Below are 26,915 nucleotides of genomic sequence, written 5' to 3' on the forward strand. Positions count from 1 at the left end.
AGACCAAAAGTGGCTGCAAGGGGAGAGGGAACAAGGAGAAAAGAGACACTACTTCCGAAAATAAAGAAAGACAAAACCCACCAATAATAACAGACAGCAGTCAGAGGGAAAGTACAAACATTTATCTCTCTACACAGATTTTAAATGAAACTGAATGCAGCCTTTTGAATAAAGGATTGTCCTTTTGTTGTTCCAACGGAATCAATGATTTTGAGCTTTATGTGGACCTACATGAATTTTTCCGTAAGTTAACACTTACTAGACATTTTAATCTACCCAACCAGAGAAGGTATCCTATACAACCGAGGAAATGACTTGTTCCTTGGACCCCCCTCCCATCTTTAAATCACTAAAACCACCATCAAACTTCTTTCCCACACACCACAAAGGCCATTTTATTGACACATTTTTTGAACTGGTGGCAATGGATTTTAGAAAAATAACTCAAAAGGGTCCCACAGAACACAACCTCAACAAAAAGGAAAGAATGGCCCTGGAAACACTATCTAAAAACACAGACCTTGTAATAAGAAGTGCGGACAAGGGTGGAGGTATTGTGTTACAGTACCGAGCTGAGTATGTAAAAGAAGCGTATAGAATTTTGGAAGACGTTAACTATTATACTACACTCGCTCATAATCCAATAATTAAATATCAGAAGAGTTGCTACCATTTGGTGGAGGAGGCATACACTAATGGAATTCTCACTAAGAAAGAAAACTAATTTTTAACAGTCAGAAACACAAAGACCCAAATATTTGATCATTTACCTAAGGTTCATAAGAGCCTGGAGAACCTGCAAGGATGACCTAGTATATCAGGAATTGTCTCCATTACTAGCAACAAGTACAAATATATAGATATCCTATTACAGAAATATGTAACCACACTAGAATCCTACCTCAAGGACACCCCAAAAAGTTATTGGTGTATGACAAATCCATGCCGGAAGCACAGAAAGTTTGTTTCTGATTGTAGAGATGTTATTTTTCATCACAATTACTTCATATTTGAGAACAAGATATACCTACAGATCCGCTGAACCATGATGGGTACAAGTTTCGTGCCGGCTTTTGCCAACATTTTACATGGGTTCCTTTGAACAATGGAAAAACAACATAAAGCTATATAAAAGATATATTGATGAATTGCTGTTTATTTGGCCAGAACACTTCAAGGATTTTACTAACTACCTGAACAATAATAGCTACAACATTACACTAACGGGCAAGTGTGACACAACCATGGAATACCTAGATCTCGAACTTTCAAATGAAGATGAGAAAATTGTTACAAGGACTTTCTTCAAAAAGTAGACTGCAATAGTCTACTCTCTTACAGCAGCTGCCGTTTCAGAAAATGAAAGCTCAACCTTCCTTACGGCCAATTCCATCGCCTTAGGAGAAATTACACCAAGAAGAAAGACTACATTACACAGAGCAATATTATATCTGGAAGGCTCATTGAAAAAGGTTATCCCAAAAAAGTAGTGACGTCAGCATGTCAACAGGGCCTGAAAAATTAAGGACATACGAAAATAGATGACAAAGATAAGAAGAAAGAGCGGCGACCAGATTTTAAGAACAATTTTATCACTACATACTCCACCAGACATAACACAGTGAGAAAAATCCTGGAAAGACACTGGAGGATATTACTACAAGACCCAATCTTACAAGAATACAACTAACATTTAGAAGGGCAATAACTTAGAAAAAAAGTCCCCAGTAGGCTTAGGCACAGCAAATCTACTACTAAAAAGGATACTGAATCTGCACCAGGCACCTTTTAAATGTTACAGCAGTACCTGCAAGTGTTGCCAAAATACAAAAAATGACACTAACACATTCAAGATCAATGTTACAGGTGAATCCTTCAAAATCAATAATAGAATAAACTGTTCCACAACACATGTGATATACTTGTTGGAATGTGAATGTAATTTACAGTATGTTGGTCGCACAATACAACAGTTGAGATCTCGGATGAACAAACATAGATCCAACGTTCAGAAAGGATTTTTCCTCCATAGCGTATTCCGACATGCGAAAGAGGTACACAACAAGGATTTCTCTGCCTTTAGACTTACAGCCATAGAGAGTATCCCAGAGGACTCGTATAACAGAATGGAACGCTTGCAACAACGTAAATCCTTCTGGATATACAAGCTCAACACTTTGTCCCCTAGAGGTCTCAATGAGGGCATGGATTTTATCTGCCAGAACCCTATATTTATCATTTACATATGCAACAATATGTTCACATATATATACTAATTCATATTCACTTTTATCTTAACATGCATTAATTTATCATTTTCAGGATGCACTCGTCGGCATATGAACATGCCCTTTTTATATGTCAAAGCATACACTACCATGCACTCTAGCATGTCATTTTTACTTCCTTCCAGCATGCCTTTTATGTCCCAATCCCTCATTTTTACAATTTCCCTGGAGTTTTCTCCACTATCTATTCTCCATTAGCCCATCCATATTCCAGGTGCTATATTCTGGTCCATTATAACATGCATTTGCCCAATCATGTTTTTCATCATGTAATCCAGCATTCATTTCCCTGGAGTTTATTCCTTCTAATATTCATCTCCCACCAGTCCATTCACATTTTTCCTTCACATCCATTAATTCCCTTATTACACACATACTCATGCTATTCATGCCATTTTGGTCCACTCCTTTCCTCAATTTTAACAGTGCCACACACTTTATTCAAACCTATTTTACTTCTTTGTCCAGAAAGCAGTCATCATTAGTAACTTTTGTAGTTGGCACATGCGCACCGAGTTCCAAGTGACATCGGGCTGATGTGCATAGCCGGGCGGACTTGGGAGCTCCGTCCTCCGCATTAGCACTCAAGGGAGTGCCATTTAACAGAGTTTCTACATGGTTTTACTATCTTATATGTTATAGTGCATATGGTCATTCTCTTATTAATGATATTTTGGATTTTACCAGTTTCTTTCTCTTGCATGATGTAGATTTTGCACGCCAAGTTTGCGTATCTGGTTTTGTTTTACAATTTTGGCACCAATATGTCAGTATATAAAACTAACCTTGTCCAACTGTCTGTACACAAGCCTTTTTATCTGAGGAAGAGGCACTGCTGCCGCGAAACGTGTTGTCTGGCTTAATAAAGAAACCTTTGCACCTAACAAGCAGATGTCCTTGTGGTTTGCGCTACAACCAGGCTTTTCCAATATTTATTCGCCCTCTGCAAGAGGAGATCTCATGATATTCAGATGGGCATAGCTAATTATAGACATATTGATATGGAATGCTAAATATACTCCACCCCCTTCTAAACCACTACACAGCACATGACTCCAAGAATGGGCAAATCCATCTAATGATATTACGTAGAAAAAATCTGATATCCTTCCACCCCATTCTGGACTATTTTCACACATGACTTTGGTAAGAATTTTAAGATAAATAAAAAGAAGAGATATACTATCTTTGCTAGACTATATTTTGAAGGGAATAACTTGAAATAAAGTTTACACTTAGCTTGGCAAATTGGAGTTCTATCATCTAAAGCAATCGTGCAATGCTTTCTTATAGATCTGGAGAATGGACCCTTCTGCAGTTAGAATCCATAATACAGAACATCCTAAGATTATTATCTCAAAAGGAAGATAATTAATTTAAATATTTTATTCGCCAATCTAAATTGTATAATTCCATCCACATTATCCAAATCAGTCTTAATTAAATGGAATACCATTTATGTGTCTTTACCAAGTCCATGTAAGAATCTTACTTCTGCTCTTAGGAAAGCTGTATGGTCCATCATTATTCTGTACCGTATGATCAGTCCAGATTGCTGGGTTCTGCTTGGATTTTACCATGGCTCTCATGTCTTGTTAGACCTCTATCAGAGGCAGATAAATAGATGATCTCTCAAAATGGTGTACGCTTTTCTTTTGTTCTCTGTGTGTGAGAGAGTTCTCCTTTGTATGTCCAACATCTGGTTTAAACAGATTTCTAATCAGTTTGACACGCCCCTTAAATTGGAACTCCCCAATAAATGTATGCTGGGCGTCTGTGATGTCACGAGATCACCCAGACTGCATTTCTTGTTGGTGTAATATCAATAGCCCACACTCTAGGTGGCACTATTGCATAAACATTAAAATCATTACCTGTAAGGGTCAATTATTTTAAGACTTAATCTCAACTGTCAACATTAATCAGATGTAAAGCTCTATATAAAGATAAACTTAGTATTTAACCATAAAAATTGGGGTCTCTATAGACATTGTGGAACCAGTATGACTTCTTTCCCATTCAAATTTATGGAGTAGATACAATGGAGGCTTCATCACCACAGGTGTGAAGTCTCTCTCTGTCAGGTCAAATGGGTAATTAATTGTTAGTTAGAATAACATACACAAGTCTGACACAGCTTTGCACAGAGACTTATTTTCAAAGTCTATACATGAGACGTTATCACCTTCCCACCATGCATTAGGAATGCAAACACTGGGCAACACTCCTTGTGAGAACCATACATAAGATAATGGATTACTTTTATATATAAAGAATTAATGTTCACTTGGATAGACATATACCTTTCACCGTTTCCACAATTCACCCCCCCCCCCCATCTTGGGTGAATTGTACCAGTGTCTAGAGAATGTAACTAGCCCCCTCTCCTGTCTTATCACAACAGCCACAAATAGCTAAGGAGACAACGAGAACATTCCTTTATCTAAGAAAGACAATTCTCTAGAGAGTAGACTCTAGAATAAACTCTGACCTTTTTATTAACTTGCTTGGGCCTACTTATAAAACATACAAAATGGCCACCGCTCACAACATGGCGCTCACATATAAATTGGCCAACGTCATACTTATCAACACAGTGATTCATTTTGGAGCGTACAATTAGCATGAAACTTTACCCTGCAATTCAAAGGTCCTTCAGGCAGCTGATTTCCTACTATCTTAAGGGATTACCTAGGAATAGAAAAACAGAGGCATCCTCCCCCCCACCCCCCCCCCCACCCCCCAAAAAAAAAAAAAAAGGCACCACCCATGTGCTCATGTTGTGTGTGTTATTTCAGCTCAGTTCCTTTGAAGTTTATGAAGACAAGTTGTAATGCCAGGCACCACCTGAGGTGCTGTTTGTTAAACAAATTAGCCCTATATTATTTTTCCTGGATAACCCCTTAATATATACATAATGCTCCCTACTTTTTCTCATGCATGTGGATTCCTATTTTGTTATTGGTAGATTGACACATATTGAGAGATATACCTAAAAGCCATGAATAGGAGGACCTATTACTAGTACCCCATTGTCATCAAATTAGCAGTGGGACAACAATATGGGAGGCTCATATTCTGTTCTTAGACATGGGTTCTTTGTTGTTGATGTCTGCCTCTGCATCAAGATACCTGTACAAAGAAGATTGGCTTGCTAAGGCCATTCACATGGGATAACTCTTAGCTAAAAGCTATTTCCCCCAGTCCACCATTAACATGCATGTTCAGTTTGGCTAAGCATGATGCAGTATAGTTCCTCCTCATTAGGTTGGCAGTATAGTTCCCCTGCATTAGATTGTAGTTCCGCCGCATTAGGTGCAGTATAAGTCCCCACACATTAGGTGTGCAGTGCAGTTCCCCCACATTAGGTGTGCAGTACAGTTCCCCCACATTAGGTGTGCAGTACAGTTCCCCCACATTAGGTGTGCAGTACAGTTCCCACACATTAGGTGTGCAGTACAGTTTCCCCACATAAGGTGCAGTACAGTTCTCCCCCTCCCCCCATTAGTTGGCAGTATAGTTCCTCCACATTAGGTGCAGTATAGTTATCCACATTAGGTGCAGTATAGTTCATCCACATTAGGTGCAGTATAGTTCCCCACGTTAGGTGCGGTATAGTTCCCCCACATTAGGTGCAGTATAGTTCCCCCACAGACATACAGCCTTCAGCCATATACAGTGTATGGCTGGAGGCTGTATGCCTGTTTACTGCCCCACTTCAGTGTTCCGACCACCTCTCCTCCGGTCCGGGGTTACGATCTACTGCTATGGCCTATGGGCCATAGCAGAAGGTCTCGGGACCGGAGAGAAGTTGTGGTCGGAACACTGAAGATGACGTGCCGCTGGTGACTTACCATGTGCGCACGTCCTCCTCACTGCTCCGTTCCGCTCTGCAGTGACGTCCCTGTGTGCGCCACCTCCTTGCAGCCACTGCGTTTTTAAAGTTAACGCGGGGCCGCAGAGAGGTAACAGGGACATCCTTGTGTCCTGAAAAGATTTTCATCCGACCCTGGTTGATCCAGCCAAATTTGGCTATTTTAAAAGACTTTATTGTCATATGTATGGCCAGCTGTAGGCATTTGTTATGACTAGTTTACATTCTTTGCAGACACAAGGGTTAATATAAGAATGCTCCCAAGGCTGAAAGGACTGATTTAGAGAACATTATAATAGAGAATTGCCTTTTCCACAATTCCCCAGCATTCTGTTCAGTGTAGCTCCACAGGCAAAGATATGCTGTAAATTCACATAACAAGTTTTTATTGTATCTCCTGACATATATATTTGTATTGTGATGTGTATTTATTGTAGTGGTGCCCTTTGGTACCTCCAGTATACCTCATAATGCACTTTGTTTTTGCTTTCATGCGGTTATCAGCAGGTTTCCTCTATTTACTGATCATCTTGTATTACAAGTCACTTTGGATTTCTTGATTCTTTCAAAGGTTCAAGAGCGCTGCTTGAGTGCTTTTATGATGCATGGCTTAAGACTCAGACAAGATTTCCCTTAAGATAAAACAAAGATACTTGATGAATGAGGAGTGACAGAGAGTGCCAGATGCCACAATGGTGAATGACACTAACTATGAATGATAGAACGCTCCATAAAAAATTGAACAATTATCCTCATCTAATCTCTTTTTTTTTATTATTGTTTTAGGGTCTCCAAAAGATAAGCAAGTGGTACAGAATTATCACTATCAATTAGAGAAGGCTAAAAATGAAGTTCATCTGGATTTCAGGAAGATTTTAGTAAGTATGATGACATATGATTATTAACTAAGATCAACCCTGAGCATCAAAAATGCATCACAATTCGGGTGCAGTTTGATCCAGGTAATAGTTGATCTAATTGTACTAGACCATTTAAATATGTCAGTTTTAGTCAATCTGGACCACTGAGTGGATCCAAATTACCATCCACGTCAATATCTACACCAAATTTAGCTAGATTGTCTCCCATGACCTTTCCAAGTCCTGTCACTCTGCCTGTTGCTATGCATTGTACTATATAAACTAACATTTCAGTCTCCATTCAGCTATTATTTTAAAGGGGTACTTCACTGGAAAAAAAAAAAAGTTCTTTTAAATCAACTGGTGCCAGAAAGTTAAACAGATTTGTAGATTATTTCTATTAAAAAATCCCAATCCTTCCAGTACTTTTCAGCTGCTGTATAATACACAGGAAGTTCTTTTTGAATTTCCTTTCTAGTCTGACCACAGTGCTCTCTGCTGACACCTCTGTCTATGTCAGGAACTGTCCAGAGCAAGAGACGTATGCTATGGGGATTTGCTTACATGCACAGAGGTGTCGGCAGACAGCACTATGGTCAGGCAGAAAGAAAATTCAAAAAGAAAAGAAAGCAGCTGAAAAGTACTGGAAGGATTGGGATTTTTTAATAGAAATAATTTACAAATCAAATTAACTTTCTGGCACCAGTTGATTTAAAAGAAAATGTTTTCCAGTGGAGTACCCCTTTAAGATAAACCCTCAAAATTTTAACTAACATAAACCCTTTTTTTTGGTAGAAATTATATATCTTTATAAATCTTGATGAATGGTAAATCTGACCGAAATCCTTACTGGTTCGTGCTAGTTATGTGTTCATATTGTATGTGTGAACATTGTTGGAGATCAAGGATAGGCAACTTTTTGGTAGTGCTGTGCCCAAATTTTTTTTGAAGTCGCTTGGTGTGTCTACAATAAGGGTGTGGCTTATTGTGGGTGTGGCTTGCAGTGGGAGGGTTTTGTGGGGTGTGGCTTGTCGCAGGGTGGGGTTTTTCAGAATTGTCCCTATATATTGTTCTCGCTGCAAGAACCTTACAGTGAGAACAATCATTTTAACTCAGACCTGTATACTACAGACCCCAGAATCAGTCCCCACCACAATACAGACCCCAGAATCACCACCCGCCATAATACAGACCCCAGAATCAGACTCCACCATAATACAGACCCCAGAATCCCCACCCACCATAATACAGACCCCAGAATCACCACCCACCATAATACAGATGCCAGAATCAGTCCCCACCATAATACAGACCCCAGAATTACCACCCACCACAATACAGACCCCAGAATCAGACTCCACCATAATACAGACCCCAGAATCAGACCCCACCATAACACAGACCTCAGAATCAGACCCCACCATAATACAGACCCCAGACAGAGACAGAGATGTGAGCAGAGAGCACTGTGCTCGTGATGTCAGCAGAGAGTTCTGTGTTCCAAAAAGAAAAGAATTTCATCTGTAGTATTCAGCAGCTAATAAGTACTGGAAGGATTAAGATTTTTTAATAGAAGTTATTTACAAATCTCTTTAACTTTCTGGCACCAGTTGATTTAAAAAAAAAAAAGTTTTCCACCGGTGTTCCCCTTTAACTGACTCCCAATTTACATCTTTTACGGTTGGCGTTTTTTTCCTCCTGTTCTCCTTCTTGCTCAGACCACCATGACGACTTCTTCCCATCACTGCAGCATCTGCAGGACAAGCATCTTAGTTTCTGCATTTTCTCAGTGCAGTCCCCAGAAGTGCAGAATTCAGTGCAGTTTATTCCATTCCAAACAGGCTGTGTTTCACCGACCAAAAAACATTACCTGCTCTGTAACACGGTTTAAAATGGAATAAACTGCACTGAATTCTGCACTTTATACTTTGGTGAGCTACGATTTTCCTTGGATATAAGTAGGTAGGTAGGTAGCTGTGCAGGTTGGCAAGTAGATATGGAGGTAAGTTCATAGGTAGGTAGCAAGGTAGGTAAATGGGTAACTATGTATGTAGGTAGGTACTTAGGTTTCTATGTAGTTAGGTAGCTATGTAGATAGGTAGCCAGGTGGCTAAGTAGGTGGGTATGTAACCAGGAAATTAATAAAGTAGGTAGCCAGGTAGGGAAGTAGCCAGTGCTCCTTCACATCCAAATCATCCCCCTCCCCATCACCTGCACCCGACCCTTCCTGTCATCTGCACTTCCCTCCCTGTCACCTGCATCCCCCGTCACTTGGACCCCCTCCCCATCTCTTGCCCCCCCCATCACTTGCACCACCACACCCTTCACTTGCACCTCCCATCATCACTTGCACCCCTTCATCATCACTTGCACCCCCTCATTTTCATCACTTTGCACCCCCTCATTTTCATCACTTTGCACCCCCTACGTCATCATCACTTTGCACCCTCTCTCATCATTATCACTTTGCACCCCTCCCCTCATCATCATCTCTTTGCACCCCACTCATCATCATCACTCTGCACCCCCCCCTCATCATCATCACTCTGCACCCCCTCATCATCATCACTTTGCACCCCCCTCATTATCATCACTTTGCACCCCCCTTCCCTCAGCTCATCATCATCACTTTGCACCCCCCCTCCCCTCATCACTTTGTACCCCCCTCATCATCACTTTGCACCCCCCTCCCCTCATCATCATCACTTTGCACCCCCCTCATCATCATCACTTTGTACCCCCCTCATCATCATCCCTTTGCACCCCCCCATCATCATCACTTTGCGCCCCCCTCCCCTCATCATCATCACTTTGCACCCTCCCCTCATCATAATCATCCTTCACTTTGCAACCCCTCCCCCCCATCCCTTCATCATCATCATTACTTTGCAAACCCCCCGTCCCCTGTCCCCTCATCATCATCACTGGGTGATTAAAAAAAAATACTTTTACTCACCTATTTTCCACGCAGGGATCTCCTGGACAGCACAGGCTGGCTGCATTCTCCCGCTACAGTGCAGGCGCCGATGAGTCATCGGCACCTGTGCTGCTTGAGGGCAGAGGTCACAGGTCTCCTCTCAGTAAAGCCCAGGTCCTGAGGCACACACTGAGAGGAGGCTTTAGCTGTGTGCGTGTGCGCACACAGCTGAAAGTGGCACTCGCTCACCTGGGGATCTGGGACAAGTGTCCTGGATTCCCATTAGCGGAGTGAGCACCTCTCCGCCCGGAGCCCTGCTTGCCACTCAAAAGCACCCCACGTTGCCGACCCTGGTTTAGATCATGTGATTTGGCTTGCATTATTCTCCACAACAAAGCTGCCAAAGCCACACCTGACAAATATCGGAGAAGAAAATATTTATAGCATTTTTCACAAGTGAAACCACAACCTTGTACCTGTAAGGCTGGGTTCACACAACGATTTGTAACTACGGTTCCTGTATACGGCTGGGAGGAATGGGCGGGGCTTAATCGCGGCGCCCGCACTCAGACGTATAGGGGAACCGTATTTAATGCATGTCTATGAGCTGACCGGAGTCAACCGCAGCCTCCGGTCGGCTGCTTTTTCGTCCGTATGCGGTTTCCCAACCGTAGGCAAAAACGCGGATGACCGCGTTTTTGCCTGCGGTCGGGAAACCGCATACGGCCGAAAAAGCAGCTGACCGGAGGCTGTGGTTCACTCCGGTCGGCTCATAGACATGCATTAAATACGGTTCCCCTGTACGGTTGAGTGCGGGCGCCGCGATTAAGCCCCCCCCCCCCACCTCCTCACAGGCGTATACGTGATCCGTAGTTACAAATTGTAGTGTGAACCCAGCCTAATAGTGTATATCTGCTTCATGACAACATTGCTGTTAGTCTTGCCTTTGTTTCTTGGAGACACCAGGAAAACCAAGCCACATACTTCTGAGTGCTTGACATAATTTTAGTGTGCAGATACATTAAAATACGTTGAGATTATTATGTGTAGCTAATACATATTTTGTAAAACAACATAAAGAAGAATTGTCCAGCGCAGAGCAGATTGCGCTTTAGAAAATATCTGTATTTATTATGATTGTGCAGGATACTTAAAAACCAGTAAAACGGTAATAAGAGTAACGTGTTTAAGGCTCATGGTGCCCTTAGCCGTACTAAACAAATGTGCGCCAAACCAGACTTAAAAAGGGACACCCCACACTCTTTCCAATCGTCTAGTCATTAAAATGAACCCTATGTGGTTGTGTACAACATACACTAAGGCTGGAGTTACATTGAATGTAAAAGACTTAGATAAATATGTAAAAATGTTAACACTATAATGCACAACCGAAAAATTTACAAAAAAAATACATGAATAAATTCACATATATTACATATCCAACTACAGTGACAAAAAAAAAAATATATATATATATATATATATAACAGCATGCATTTTGATATGTACAAAAGGACACTGAAATAAAAATCCATATCTAGGCATTGCGCCAAGGTACTGAGTAATGAAACATGGCATCTAGGCAAATGTTCAGACAGTGCAGCATCTTCATTTCAAAAGCCCAATATACTGTGCGCTGGACAATGCTTCTTTATGTTGAATGACTACACTGTTGGGCTACACCTATCCTTGCATGGCTTCTGGTGTTTTGAGTGAGCTACAAGAAGTTTTTTTTATATTTTGCAATAGTAACTACACTATGTGTTATAAGTCAAAATTAGAGAAATTACCAAAGGAAAAAAAAAAAAAACTCTAAAAGTGGCACAGCTCAAAAGATTATTTTTAGAGGTTCCAAATAGAAAAGTATCCATAGAGTTTACTGGCACCGAAAAAAAAACTAACTACAACAGAAATTACGCATTTCAGGAGTAATCTGCCTTCTTCAGATTAAAATGTACTGAATTGACAGTTGTCTTTTCTTTTTTATCTTGTTAATAAAATCAACTAATTTTATTATTTTTCAACCAGAATCACAATTTTGTAGCAAAAGGAAACGAGAGTAACAGGCCGTACTTAAAAGCATCATATTACTCTTCGTCCAGTGAGGAAATTGGCAGCAGTGATGATGATATCCAGAAAAAAAGGTTAGCTTCTCTGATAATAAATAAAAAAAATACTTGATGGGATGGGTAGGACTTGTTTACACAAGGTGTCCATGGACACAGTGCAAGTCAACAATAGGGTTGGCTGATCTCCCATCCATTCTTCAGATTGGAGACACAGGTTCAAGCTGGATGGTCGGATTGCTCTCCAGCTCTCCCATAGGGATGCATGGAGGGGGCATGTCAGACACCGCTCTGTGCATGGACCGGTGGTCGCTCTGTGCATGAGGAGAGCCAGGGTGCTCGGCAGGAGATAGCAGGGGTCCTGGTGGTCAGATCCCCCACGATCAGACACTAATTTCCTATCTGGGGAATGGTAGTTAATTACCGGTAAATAAGTAGTTAATTACTGGAGTTCCCCTTTAAAAGATATTCCCTATCCACAGTACTGACACTGTACTCGACTATGTGTAGTAAACAGAGCAGCACCTGAGCATATGCCCTGCAGCTACATTCACTTGGAGGGACAAGGAAACTATCTACTTGTAGGGGTCTCATCAGCTAGTTATCCCCTATTCTGTGCAGGGGATCATTTTTATTTTGGCATAGCCCTTGCATGACTTTTTATTCATAATTTAGAAGATTTCTACATTAGAGGTTTCCATTTAAGGGTTCTAAATAAAGTATAACATTTCTTTTGGACCAGTTCCTGGTGACATGGGGGCCTAGACAATTCCGAGTACTTCCAGCCCAGTTCTATATACATTGATCAGTACCGGTTGATCTATTCATGTTTTCTCCATGGGGATCCAGCATTATATTCTGCTCCTAGACTGTGGTCTTTAACATATAGTCTGTGGCGCCATTTATATACATGCAAGGCCCAGTTCCCAGTGACCTAGAGATGTTCACTGGTATGAACCATAGTTCTGTTCCTGGTGACATATTAAACTATTTTATTGTTATTTTTAAATCATTTCCAGAATACTCAAATTATAAGTTGCAGGTTTTTTTCTGTCACTGCTCATATTTAAGAACATTTTTAACCTTACCAACTTTTGTCTGACCTAGACTATATTTAGCAAATTCCCAGATGTATATAATGGAGAGTTGATTCCCCCTAGTGGACTGAGAAAGCAAACCTATAGATAAATACATCCACATATGTGGCTCTGTAAAGTGTTATTCACAGTTTCCAAAATGTTCTTTCATTCAGCAAAATATACTTTATAACTATGATTAAAACACATTTGGCTATTACAGATTAAAGTAAATAGAGTGTATTATACAACCGCTTTAGATTTTCTGATTATATACTTGTGCATGTTTTTGCATGTACAATTTAAGATTTGTTGCCAGACTAGCCAACACCCAATGACTTGATGGCTTGCATAGAAATGTGTGCAGTGACCAGAACGGTTCACCCCCTTACCTGAGTGGCAGAAGAGAAGTAAGCTGTGGATAGGGGATAGGTTGATTTTTTTATTTTTATTTTTTTACCACATGACCCCTTTAACTCATCTTACCCTAATAAATGGAGACTTACTTGGTGACTTATTTTCTTTTAAAGATATAAACAGAGAGGCATGAACTTATTTTGTACTTGTAATTAATGTATTCCCATTTAAGGTGCAATTTTAGTTAACATTAAAGGAGTTATCCAGGAAAAAAACTTTTTTTATATATCAACTGGCTCCAGAAAGTTAAACAGATTTGTAAATTATTTCTATTAAAAAAATCTTAATCCTTTCAGTACTTATGAGCTTCTGAAGTTAAGGTTGTTCTTTTCTGTCTAAGTAATCTCTGATGACACGTGTCTCGGGAACCGCCCAGTTTAGAAGAGGTTTTCTATGGGAATTTGCTTCTAAACTGGGCGTTTCCCGAGACACGTGTCATCAGAGATTACATAGACAGAAAAGAACAACCTTAATCCTTTCAGTACTTATGAGCTTCTGAAGTTAAGATTTTTTAATAGAAGTAATTTACAAATCTGTTTAACTTTCTGGAACCAGTTGATATATAAAAAAAAGTTTTTTCCTGGAATACCCCTTTAAAGGGGTTACTCCAAGATTAGAAGTTCTCCCCTATCCATGGTATAGAGAATAATTAGCTGATCCATGAAGGTCCGCCTTCTGGGACCCCCACCAATCATGAGAATGGAGGTCAATTGTTGCCCTGAGTGAATGGTGTGGCAGTGCACAATCTCAACCACCACTCTAAGAATTCCCTATGGAAATGTTCAGAAGCCCTATAGAGACTGAATATAGTGGTGGCTGAACATGTGTGACACCACTCCATTTGACCTCCTTTATTGTGAGTGGTGGGGGCCCCAGCAGTCAGATCACAACCGATGAATTTATTAACCCCCACCCTGTGGACAATGGTTAACTTTTAATCTTGGGATAACCCTTTTTAATATGACTTCTAATTCATTGTTTAAATAATGTTTCCAGGCTACCGATGAGCAATGGTATAGTGGATGTCTCAAGGACAAAACCTGCAGAAGAAAAAGCACAAAAACCCCAGAGTGGTTCTCATGGAGACAAGGTGCAATGCTTAGATCCAACACCCAACATAATCTTAATCTTTTTTGTTTCTCCATAAATAATGTCTTATGTTGCACATGGTTACAAACTAATAGCAATACTTTTTAATTAATCTAGTAAGAAATGTAAAGTAATTTGAAAAGAGCCATGAATGAATTCTGCAAGATACCAACCTTAAACTGCATGTCTGTTCAGGCTTAGTTCATTGGGCCTGCCTCCTCGGCACCAATATCTATATTGAGACCTCTAAACCTTTGGTGACCAATAAGGCTAGGAAATAAAGCATTAAAGGGGTACTCCGCTGGGAAACTTTTTTTTTTAAATCAACTGGGGCCAGAAAGTTAAAGATCACCTAATAAAAAAAACACTTAAAATTACCTTTTTATGTTCATCTTCGGTAGCTCAGAGAGGAACGTCTGAGAAGGGAGGAAGTGGGCGGGGCCCGGCAAGCACGACGTCATCTGAAGCCATGCCATGCCGCTTCCGCCCTTCTTCCTGTATGCTGCGCTCCCTCTCGGGAGCACGCATACAGGAGGTGTGCAGAGCAGGGACAGCGGGAGGAGCCTGAGATGCCGCTGACCAGCTGAGTCAGGAGCGCACCTGGAAGGGATGCGCACACAGCGCTTGCTCCCGGCTGTCTGCTTGACAGGCTGGAGCAGCGCTCTGTATCAGATTTCGGACTCAGCTGCCAGGCCGGCGGTGAGTCCGAAATCACCAAAAATAGGACTCGTAGGGAGACCCCTAGTGGTCAAAAGTTTAAACACATAAAAAACATAGAATAATACATTTTTTTTAATTGAACCCACTTAGTAAATCGTTTTATATGTAATAAACTATAAAATATCAAAACATTTTTTGATAAGAGGTACACTTTAAACAAATTTGTAAATTACTTCTATTAAAAAATATTAATCCTTCCAGTACTTATTAGCTGCTGAATACTGCAGAGGAAATTATTTTCTTTTTGGAACACAGAGCTCTTTGCTGAATCACGAGCACAGTGCTCTCTGCTGACATCTCTGTCCATTTTAAGAACTGTCCAGTGTAGGAGAAAATCCCCATAGCAAACATATGCTGCTCTGGACAGTTCCTAAAATGGACAGAGATGTCAGCAGAGAGCACTGTGATCATGATGTCAGCAGAGAGCACTGTGTTCCAAAAAGAAAAGAATTTCCTCTGTAGTATTCAGCAGCTAATAAGTACTGGAAGGATTAAGATTGTTTAATAGAAGTGATTTACAAATCTGTTTAACTTTCTGGCACCAGTTGATTTAAAAAAAAGTTTTCCACCGGTGTACCCCTTTAATCCTGTATGTTATTGCAGCTATGCAGTGGGGATGTTAGGCACAGATTAGTACTGAGTAAAGACATGAGTCGCTAATGGAAATCAGTATTATTTCCATCACACATTAAGTGTTATTTCTTATTGGATGACCACTTAAAAAGTTATGTCAATTATTGAAAAAAAAAATTTCATTTGAGTTTACAGAGTGTGGTCCCCTGTTCAAGTTCCTTATTTCTTCTCCAGAGAACAGAGTGGTTATAATGAGCATCTTCTCTTGTAAAGGACCTCACCAATCCTGTATTACACACACAAAACATTGATTCTTCTCCATGTGGTAGTGCTGCAGAGAAGTTAAAGGGAATGTATCACCTAGATTTTTTTCCCTGATATGAGCCAGATACTGAAACATTGTCTGTTTTCTAATCTGTTTCTATTTTCTAATTGTATTTATTTTTTTTTACTTAAACTTAAAGGAGTACTCCGGGATAAGAAAACTTATCCCCTATCCTAAGGATAAGTTTCAGATCGCAGGGGGTCCGACCGCTGCCTCCGCCTCTGCCATAGAAATGTAATGAGGTGGCGTATCGGACGCCGCATCATGCGGTGGTCGAAATGAGCTATTTCGGCAAAGAGCCGAGAGCCCCGTACAGGAGATCACCAGGGGGGCCTAGCGGTCGGACTCATCCCCTATCCTCTCAGTGGCCATGATAAGTTTAATATGGCATTGTCCGACCAGGTAGTAGTAGTTATTTCCAAGGTTTTCACCTTCCGTCGAACCTTCCCACATAGAAAAGGGTAACAGGGGTGAAGGAAATAGAAAAAAAGATGCTGTAGTGGCACTCCTGGGAGAAGAAAGTAATAGATCATGTGAACGGACTAGTTAAAATTAAAAATGTTTATTTGCACAAATACAGACTACGTGTTTCCAGTGGTAACTCTCTTCGTCAGGTCCTTCATCATTGTCTGACCACTGGCACTTTCCCAAATCTCCAGAAAGGGGCCCTGTGATGTACTTGGGTATCTTTGATGCTCACATAGACAATGCATGGAGCATGTGCAGAGAGAGCCAGGCCCTGTTCAGGAGATTGCAGGAGACCCAGTGGTTGGATCCCAGCCCCAAAATCATACTATTATCCCCTATTCTGTTTCAGCCATCAATAGACAAAAATAGACTAAAGCTGACTTTAGGACATGAACAAAAAAGGTATCTACCTTTGCTATTCTGTTCAAACAGAGTTAATTCTACATCAAGGGGTAGGCTGATCTGTGAGCAACATCTATTGTGTGTACCTCTGTATACCTCTATATCTATAGACTTGTGTCACCTTCCACTGTAATCCTGCTTGTCATGATAAAGGGGGGATTTCTGGGTAGTGATCTGCACAGAACAGGAAGTCTCCGCTTAGTGTTAGGTTTAGTGGCCAAAATAGAAACTGCAAGATTTCAAGATTATTTTAAAATATAGATAGTAAAAAATCATCAAAAAAATCTTAAAAAATATAGTCAGCACAAAAACTAGATTTAAACAACAGTTTATTTTCTGATAAATCACATCATATCGGGTCGGTCCCGGAGCCCATCAACGTCCGGGACCCGTGGCTAATACCAGACATCACCGATCACGATGATGCCTGGTATTAACCCTTCAAATGCGGCAATCAAAGTTGACCGCCACGTCTGAAGTGAAACCGAAAGCATCCCAGCAGCTCAGTCGGGCTGTTCGGGACCACCGCGGTGAAATTGTGGTGCCCCAAAAGCTTTCAGGACACCAGGAGGATCCCTACCTGCCTCCTGCATGTCTGATCGCCCTATGACTGCTCCTGAGTGCCTGAGATCCACACTGATCAGTGCCATGTTAATGCATGGCAGTGATCAGTGTAGGAAATCAGTGTGTGCAATGTTATAGTCCCCTAAGGGGGCTATAACATTGCAAAAAAAAAAAAAAAGTGAAAAAAAAGTGTTGATAAATGTGATTTAACCCCTTCTCTAATAAAAGTTTAAATCACCCCCCTTTTCCGATTAAAAAAAAACTATGTAAACAAAAATAAATATAAACATGTGTGGTATCACCGCATGCATAAATGGCCAAGCTATAAAAATATTGTTAATTAAACAGCACGGTCAATGGCGTACATGTAAAAAAATTCAAAAATCCAAAATAGCGTCTTTTTGGTCACTTTTTTTATACCATTATAAAAATGAATAAAAAGCAATCAGAAAGTCCAATCAAAACAAAAATACCGATAAGATACTGATAAAAACTTCAGATCACGGCGAAAAAAATGAGCCCTCATTCCTGCATGTAGTTATGATTTTTTCCAGTAGTACGACAAAATCAAACCTATATAATTAGGGTATCATTTTAATCGTATAGACCTACAGAATAAAGGTAAGGTGTTTTGTTTACCGAAAAAATGCACTGCGTAGAAATGGAAGCCCCCAGAAGTTACAAAATTGTGTTTTTTCTTCAATTTAGTTGCACAATGATTTTTTTTCCATTTCACCATGGATTTTTGGATAAAATGATTGTCACTGCAAAGTAGAATTGGTTGCTCAAAAAATAAGCCATAATATGGATTTTTAGGTGGAACATTGAAAGGGTTATGATTTTTAAAAGGTAAGGAGGAAAAAACGAAAATGCAAAAACTGAAAAGACTGAGTCCTTAAGGGGTTAAACATTTACTGCCAGGTCTCACCAAAGATTACAGCTGATCAAAAGACCATCTTATTGTCAAGGGAACCGTCCAACAAGTAGGGACTGTAAAAGGAGTTCTACCACATTTACAAATAATCACCTATCCTGACCGCCCCCACCTTACACAGTCTGGAGAACTGAGACCAGAGTCTCCTATCAGAATGGAAAAAAAAACACCAAAAAAAAGATCCCCTGGGGGTCCTAGGGCAACATATATATAACACTAAACTCCTTGGGGAAGTTACTTCCCTCAAGGAAAACCCTGACTAATGACTCCCACTAATATAAAACTTAACTTTTATTTCTTTAAATAAAAAATGTGAATTTGTGCACAGTGGCCACTAGGTGGCAGTAGTGTATTAAAATGACAACGCTGTGTACATTCGCATTCTAATGAGTGAATTTTTTATGGCCGTGGATCTGGACACATGTATCACTGGATTGCTGGATATATGTTTATACTGTCAGCTGACTTGTAAGTACCAGTGGTCCATATATTTTCATATGAACATATGTCACAGTGCTGAGCTAAAATGTAAATCCTCCTTCCTAACGTTTTGCTATTCAATGGCTTTTTCAAAGGGCACAAGGCTTTTGGAATGGAACTGCCAGACCTGCTAAAATGTCCCCTCTCCATTCATTCTCTATGGGAGCTGTTCAACTATCTCTGGCTCCCATAGAGAATGAAAGAAGCAGTGATGGCCTGTGAGTCCGACTGCTCCATTCTGACAGGAGACACAGGCCCCCATTTTTAAGATCGTACCCTTGTGGTCTGATCCTATCTATCCTGAGGATAAGGGATCATTTCTAATGGTGGAAGAACCCCTTTTAAAGCAGAGAACACCTTTTAGGCAAGTAAAGCTTATTTATAAGACAGCATTAAGGAAAATATACAGTTGATCATTGTCTTAATACTGACAAAAGTTTAGTAAGTTTTTGACCCCATAACTAATATCCATAGAACTTATATTCTGTTGGTATATACGGTAATCGTTGATCTATTTGCCAAAACATTTCTTACCATTTGGTAATGACAACATACAGTAAGTCTTTGTTAGGTTTTTTCTGCATATTTTTTGCAATATACATTCTTTTCTGCGTTAACACTTTTTTTTCTAGATATTTTAGGAATATTCACAAATTGCTATGCACCTGGACTCATTATATTTTCCTTTATGAGCTATCAGGCCAGAAATTCCAGTAATGGCCATGTTATCTGTATAAAACGTGTCAAATAATTCTATAGCTTGGGATATTTTCCGTCCAGAATTTTGGGAACAAGCATCAGGACTATGTTTTGGGCTACCATGAGGTCAGCATTTCATCACCAACATCTAAATTCCTGTGGCTTTACACAACATTGTAGATACATTTTTTTTTAAACATTTACACAACCTTGTATCTTTATAAAATGCATCTTGTGTAGTTAAATATGTATATGTGTGAATAATTTTTCTATTCTAAACCTTAACGATCACGGATGTAAATGTACGTCCTGGTTTGTCGGGACTTCGCGCACCAGGACGTACATTTATGTCCTGTGTATGACCGCGAGCATCGGAACGGTGCTCGCCTCATACACGGCAGGTTCCGGCTGCTAGCAGACAATGGCCGACATCCGTTACGTAAACGTAAAAAAAAAAAAGTCCAAAAATGCAGCTTTTTTGTCACATTTTATTTAAAAAAAATTTATAAAAAAAGATCTAAAAGTTTTATATATGCAAATGTAGTATCGATAAAAAGTACAGATGACGGCGCAAAAAATTAGCCCTCATACCGCCCTATATACGGAAAAATAAAAAAGTTATAGGTGGTCAAAATTGGGCTGATTTTGTACAAAAAAATTCACCGATGTGGTCTAAAATGGCAGATAATCCTCAACCCCAAGTGCAGTTGTGCACTGTAAGCTGGGGTAGAGGTCCTGCATTTATGGACCACAATATAGGTTCACTACTGTGGTTAATGTAACAATGACATTAACTAACCCTCAAAACTGATGTTAAAATGATTTGATTTTGTACAAAAAGTTTTAGATTTTTTTTTAAGCGGTACAAAAATATAAAAGTATCTAGCCATGGGTATCATTTTAATCGTATTGACCCACAGAATAAATAACACATGCCATTTTTACCGTAAAGTCTACAGTGTGAGAACAAAACCCTCCAAAATGTGCAAAATTGTGGTTTTCACTTAAATTTCCTCCCTAGAAAAAAATTTTTTGGGGTTCGCCGTACATTTTATGGTAAAATTAGAGGTTTTATTACAAAGTACAATTGGTCATGCAAAAAACAAGCCCTTATATGGGTCTGTAGATGGAAATATAAAGGAGTTATGGATTTTAGAAGGCGAGGAAGAAAAAACGAAAATACAAAAATAAAATTGGCCTGGTCCTTAAGGTTAAAATGGGCTTGTCCTTAACCCCTTAAGGACTCAGCGGTTTTTCATTTTTACATTTTCATTTTTTCCTCATCACCTTCTAAAATCATAACACTTTCAATTTTGCACCTAAAAATCCATATGATGGCATATTTTTTGTGCCACCAATTCTACTTTGCAGTGACTTTAGTCATTTTACCAAAAAAAACCAAGGTGAAAGGAAAAAAAAAATCATTGTGCGACAAAATTGAAGAAAAAATTTCATTTTGTAACTTTTGGGGGCTTTCGTTTCTACGCAATGCATTTTTCGGTAAAAATGACACCTTATCTTTATTCTGTAGGTCCATACGGTTAAAATGATTCCCTACTTATATAGGTTGGATATTGTCATACTTCGGAAAAAAATCATAACTACATGCAGGAAAATTTATATGTTAAAAATTCTCATCTTCTAACCCCTATAACTTTTTTATTTTTCCGTGTACGGGCCGGTATGAGGACTCATTTTTTGCTGCATATTCTGAAGTTTTTATCGGTACCATTTTTGTATTGATAGGACTTTTTGATCGCTTTTCATTCATTTTTTCATGATATAAAAAGTGACCAAAAATACACAATTTTGGACTTTGGAATTTTTTTGCGTGCACGCCATTGACCGTGCAATTTAATTAACAATATATTTTTATAGTTCGGACACTTTCACACACGGCGATACCACATATGTTTAATTTTATTTTTATTTACACAGTTTTTTTTTTATGGGAAAAGGGGGGTGATTCAAACTTTTAATAGGGAAGGGGTTAAATGACCTTTGTTAACTTTTTTTTTTTCACTTTTTTTTTTTTGCAGTGCTATAGCTCCCATAGGGGGCTATAACACTGCACACACTGATCTTCTATGCTGATCCCTGCAAGGCCATAGCTTTGCAGGGATCAGTCAGATAGGGGCTCGATTGCTCAAGCCTGTAGCTCAGGCTTGGAGCAATCAATCCCCGATCGGACGTCGCAGAGAGAGGTAAGGAGACTTCCGCCTGCGTCCCAGCTGATCGGAACATCGCAATTTTATCGCGATGTCCCGATCAGCCCGACTGAGCTGCCGGGAAGCATTTACTTTCGTTTTCAGACATGGCGGTCAACTTTGGTCACCGCGTCTGAAGGGTTAACAGCGTGCGGCACAACAATCGGTGCCGCACGCTGTTAGCCCAGGGTCCCGGCTGTCGTTAGCATCACACCGGGACCGGGCTTAGGGTGTACAGGTATGCCCTAAGTCCTTAAGAGGTTAAGGGGTTAAACTTTTCATTTTTACAAATTAGTATTTTTATTTTATAATTGTTATAGATCAGGGGTGTCAAACACCCGGCCCACGGGCCGAATCCGGCCCGCCAGACCTCGTCATGTGGCCGGCCGCCGGCCGCCAGCCTTCACCTTTAATCTCGCTTTTTTTTTTTTAAAGAAAGCCGCCTCTTCAGCGCATACGCGGCGATCCTCCTTTGGTCATCCTGGTCCTCCGCCTCTATGGTTGTACGCACGGGACATCAGTGATGTCCCGTGCGTACAACCATAGAGACGCGGGAGGAACAGGAGGACGACAGGATCATCGCAGGAGGACGCGCGCAGGCCCTGGTAAGTGACCGGCGGCGCGTTATCATCTTCAGCGTTCTGGTCACCGCTCGACTGATCCTGGCACCTACTGCTATGGTCCATAGGCCATAGCAGTAGATGTGACCCCGGGCCAGAGGAGCGGTGACCAGATCACAGTGGGGGCAGCACACAGACATACAGCCTCCAGCCATACACTGTATATGGCTGGAGGCTGTATGTCTGTGGGGAGGGGGGGTGCTGCCAACCTAATGTGGGGGGAACTATACTGCCAACTAATGTGGGGGGAACTATACTGCCTACCTAATGTGGGGGGAACTATACTGCCTACCTAATGTGGGGGGAACTATATTGCCTACCTAATGTGGAGGGAACTATACTGCCTACCTAATGTGGGGGGAACTATACTGCCAACCTAATGTGGGGGGTACTATACTACCAACTAATGTGGGGGAACATGCTGCCAACTAATGTGGGGGAACATACTGCCTACCTAATGTGGGGGGAACTATACTGCCAACCTAATGTGGGGGAACATGCTGCCAACTAATGTGGGGGAATATGCTGCCTACCTAATGTGGGGGGAACTATATTGCCAACCTAATGTGGGGGGAACTATACTGCCAACTAATGTGGGGGAACATGCTGCTAACTAATGTGGGGGAACATGCTGCCTACCTAATTTGGGGGGAACTATACTGTCTACCTAATGTGGGGGGGAACTATACTGCCAACCTAATGTGCGGTGAACTATACTGCCAACCTAATGTGGGGGAACTATACTTCCAACCTAGTGTGGGGGAACATGCTGCCAACTAATGTGGGGGAACCTGCTGCCTACCTAATGTGGGGGGAACTATACTGCCTACCTAATGTGGGGGGAACTATACTGCCAACCTAATGTGCGAGAACATGCTGCCTACTAATGTGGGGGAACATGCTGCCTACCTAATGTGGGGGGAACGACAAGGTACTGTACATTAAGGTAGGAGGGATAGTCTTATATGGCGAGTATATCCCAAACTCTACATTTTAACTGTAAAAGTTGGGGGTCGTCTTATACACCCAGTTGTCTTATACGCCGGCATATACGGTATGTGGGGGGGGGGAGAGGTCCTACAGATACAACCGGCCCTTTGAGGGTGAACAAACTGCTGATGCGGCCCCCGATGAATTTGAGTTTGACACCCCTGTTATAGATCAATACTGATAAACCTGTAAAAGATCACTAAATTACATTTAAAGGTGTATTCAAGAGAAGAGAACATTTTTTGCTAATCAACTGGTATAATAAAGTTATACAAATATGCAATTTACCACTATACAAAAAAATCAAGCCTTCAGCTGCTTTATGCCCTTGAGGAAGTCATGCATTCTTTTCAATCAGACAGAGTGCTCCTTGCTGCCATCTCTGTTTATTTCAGGAACTGTCTAGAGCAGGAGCAAATCCCCAGAGTAACCTCTCTTGCTTAGGACAGCTCCTGACATGGACAGAGGTGTCAGCAGAGAGCACAGTGGTCAGAACTAGTGTTGGGCGTGAATATTTGCATTTCAAATTTTTATCGCGAATATATTCAAAATTATGAATATTCCCTTTTTTCCGCATATGCGAATATTCGCATATGCGCATATTCCCATATGTGAATATTCGCATATTCCTTCTTTTCACTTTTGAGCCAATTAGAATGATGCAAATGCACTTGTCAGAGGTTATCAACAACATCCCTAGCAACCAATAGTAAAGTTGCCCACCCCCTCACTGTTTTCTTCCTCGAATACGCAAATATGCGAATATTCGCATATGCGAATATAACGAATACGCGAAATTCACGAATAAAGGAAGAATATTCATCTATATATTCGCGAAGTATCGCAAATTCGAATATGGGCAATGCCGCTCATCACTAGTCAGAACTACACAACTTTCTCTGGAGTATACAGCAGCTGATAAGTACTGGAAGGCTTGAATTTTGTAATAGAAGTAATTTACAAATATATATATATTCTTTTGTAACCAGTTGAATTTTCTCTCTAATTACTCTTTATTCCAGTCATGAACTCTTATTGTTCTTTGCCTGTTCTGATGAGTATATGTATTACTTTAAAGCCAATAGTGCTTTGGAGAAAGATGTTAACAAATATTTCACATATGGCTTCCATAATCTTTCAGGCTTATTGCCAGCATTATAAACTTTACTTAATAACCCATGAGAAATACCATGTGCAGTCAAAAGCAATTTAGTGATATGTCCCATACATATAAGGCTAAGTTGGTTTGGAAAAAATGCTTTTACAATATAGAAAAGATCAAGCTTGCAGTTAAAGATCTGCTGACTACTCCTAAATACTGTATCTAATGTGGGGACTACACATATAGCCAGACTTGCCAAAATGTAGCCGTTCTACCAACAAGCTGACTGGCCAGCTGAAACTGGTTAATACACCTAGGCAGAGCTATACTTGCCACAAGGCATCTGAGGGCCTGTGCCTATGGCAGCACAATTAGGGGCACCAATTAGGGGCACCACTTAAATGGGCACTGTCATGAAAAATAATTTTTGATATGTTGTAGTACTCAAGTACTACAACATATCTCTAATATACTTTTATAAAAAAAAAAATGCTTTTAAAACATTTTAAAAGCAATTTGAAATTCGGCCACTAGGGGGCGCCCTCCTAGTGGCCGAATGCAGTGCGGAGTGACGTCACTGTAAAATTCAGACTGATTCCGGCAGGGCATCAGTCGAAATTTTGCGCAGGCGCAGTAACAGCCAGGGCTCCGCATCGGCTTCCCGCACTCGCCGACGGCCCTGCTGCAAGGTGCGGGCGGCGCGGGGGGTTGGCTGCTACAGCAAGGTGCGGGAAGTGCTGCTCCAAGGTACGGGGGGGATGGGGGGAGCTGCTGCAAGGTGCGGGGCGCTGCTGCAATGTACGAGCGGGATGGGGGGCGCTGCTGCAAGGTACGGGGGAGGATGGGGGGCGCTGCTGCAAGGTACGGGGGGGGGGGGTTTACTTACCGAGCGGCAGGAAGAGTCTCCCCCGCACCCGTCCCTCCCGCATCGGCTCCTGGCTCACTCCTTCCCCCATGAAACTCCTGTCCTGGGTGCCTCCAGTTGTTTTACCACTACAACTCCCAGCATGCCCTGACAGCCAATAGATGTCAGGGCATGCTGGGAGTTGTAGTGGTGAAACAGCTGGAGGCACCCTGTTGGGAGAACTAAGGGCGGAAGTCCCCCCCCAGCAGGCATCAGTGACGTGGTGCCTGCTGGGGAAGTCTGCCTGGTAGTGAGCACACTACCAGGCAGACTAAATGCCATTTTAAAAATAGTAAAAAAAATAAATAAAGGCAGGGAGGGTGTTAGGGATAGAAGTGCAATAGGCAGGGACAGAAAAAAAAAATCATGATGGTGGGAGCTACCCTTTAAATATATTAGTTGCAACCACCAATTCTTTTTCCTCTTTGGTTAAATCCAAATGGGTCAGAACTGCTGCAAAATTCACCTACAGTTTTGCAGCCGCTAATTATGTTGTGGATTTGTGATACATTTTACATGTGTATTGGGGGGGGGGGGGGATCCACAGTGAATATGTCACAACATTTACAAGTAATGCATGCAGTTTTGGCCGCATATTTACGTTTGTGTAATAACCCTACAAAGGTGTATTCAGTCCCACTGCCTAGGGCACAAGGGGAATATATAGCCTGGCGGTGTTGACTATATACTGCATGAATATTCCACACAGACAGCTTAGTCCAATTGATTTTAATGGGATTCTGCTGCATTGTTCACATGACACAATTTCTGCGCCAGATGTTTCTGCTGCGAAAAATTCTGATTCCAGCATCCACAGAGAATAGTCAAGTCTATTCTTTCTGCAGAGTCCGCAAATAAATGCATTGCCATCTATGAGACAGTGCATTTCTGAGCAGTCCTAATGCCCACCCTTTAGTCAAATGTAGAAAATACCGCTGTTTTTCACGCGGACATTCTGCACATTTTTTGCCCATGTGAACCCAGCTTAGGGGGGAAAACATGATCCGGTTGTGCTGCAGTTGCATTGCAGTTTCCAATACCTTAGAGAAATTCTTCTATAACTGACTACTGGAAACTGACATGATGCAGTTACAAAGTGCAATGCAGCTACAGAGCAATCTGCAATCGTGTGTGGACAATAGATGTAAATGTACTTTGTGATGCCATGGGACTTAACGGACCAGAATGCACATTTACATCCTGTACATGACGTAATAACCTGAGGAAGGTCCCCTCACCTGCCTCTGCTGCTCACTCAGGGTCTTCTCTGGTCTGACATCGAGCAGACCAGAGAAGAAGATTGCCGATAATACTGATCAGTGCTATGCCTATGCATATCA

The 26,915-nt window shown here is 41.1% G+C and overlaps 1 protein-coding gene across 6 annotated transcripts in view; it reads left to right on the forward strand.

The window, feature by feature from the left end:
- NRK (Nik related kinase) overlaps nucleotides 1-26,915 on the forward strand; it is a 408,966-nt gene that overhangs the window by 293,055 nt on the left and 88,996 nt on the right. For all 6 annotated transcript variants that reach the window (XM_056540621.1, XM_056540624.1, XM_056540622.1 and 3 more), the window contains 3 exons: nucleotides 6,949-7,040; nucleotides 11,968-12,083; nucleotides 14,495-14,588. In XM_056540621.1, the coding sequence (XP_056396596.1) occupies nucleotides 6,949-7,040; nucleotides 11,968-12,083; nucleotides 14,495-14,588 (302 nt within the window). The remainder of the gene's footprint in view (nucleotides 1-6,948; nucleotides 7,041-11,967; nucleotides 12,084-14,494; nucleotides 14,589-26,915) is intronic.

This window comes from Hyla sarda, chromosome 9, assembly GCF_029499605.1.
Source record: "Hyla sarda isolate aHylSar1 chromosome 9, aHylSar1.hap1, whole genome shotgun sequence".
Taxonomy (NCBI): domain Eukaryota; kingdom Metazoa; phylum Chordata; class Amphibia; order Anura; family Hylidae; genus Hyla; species Hyla sarda.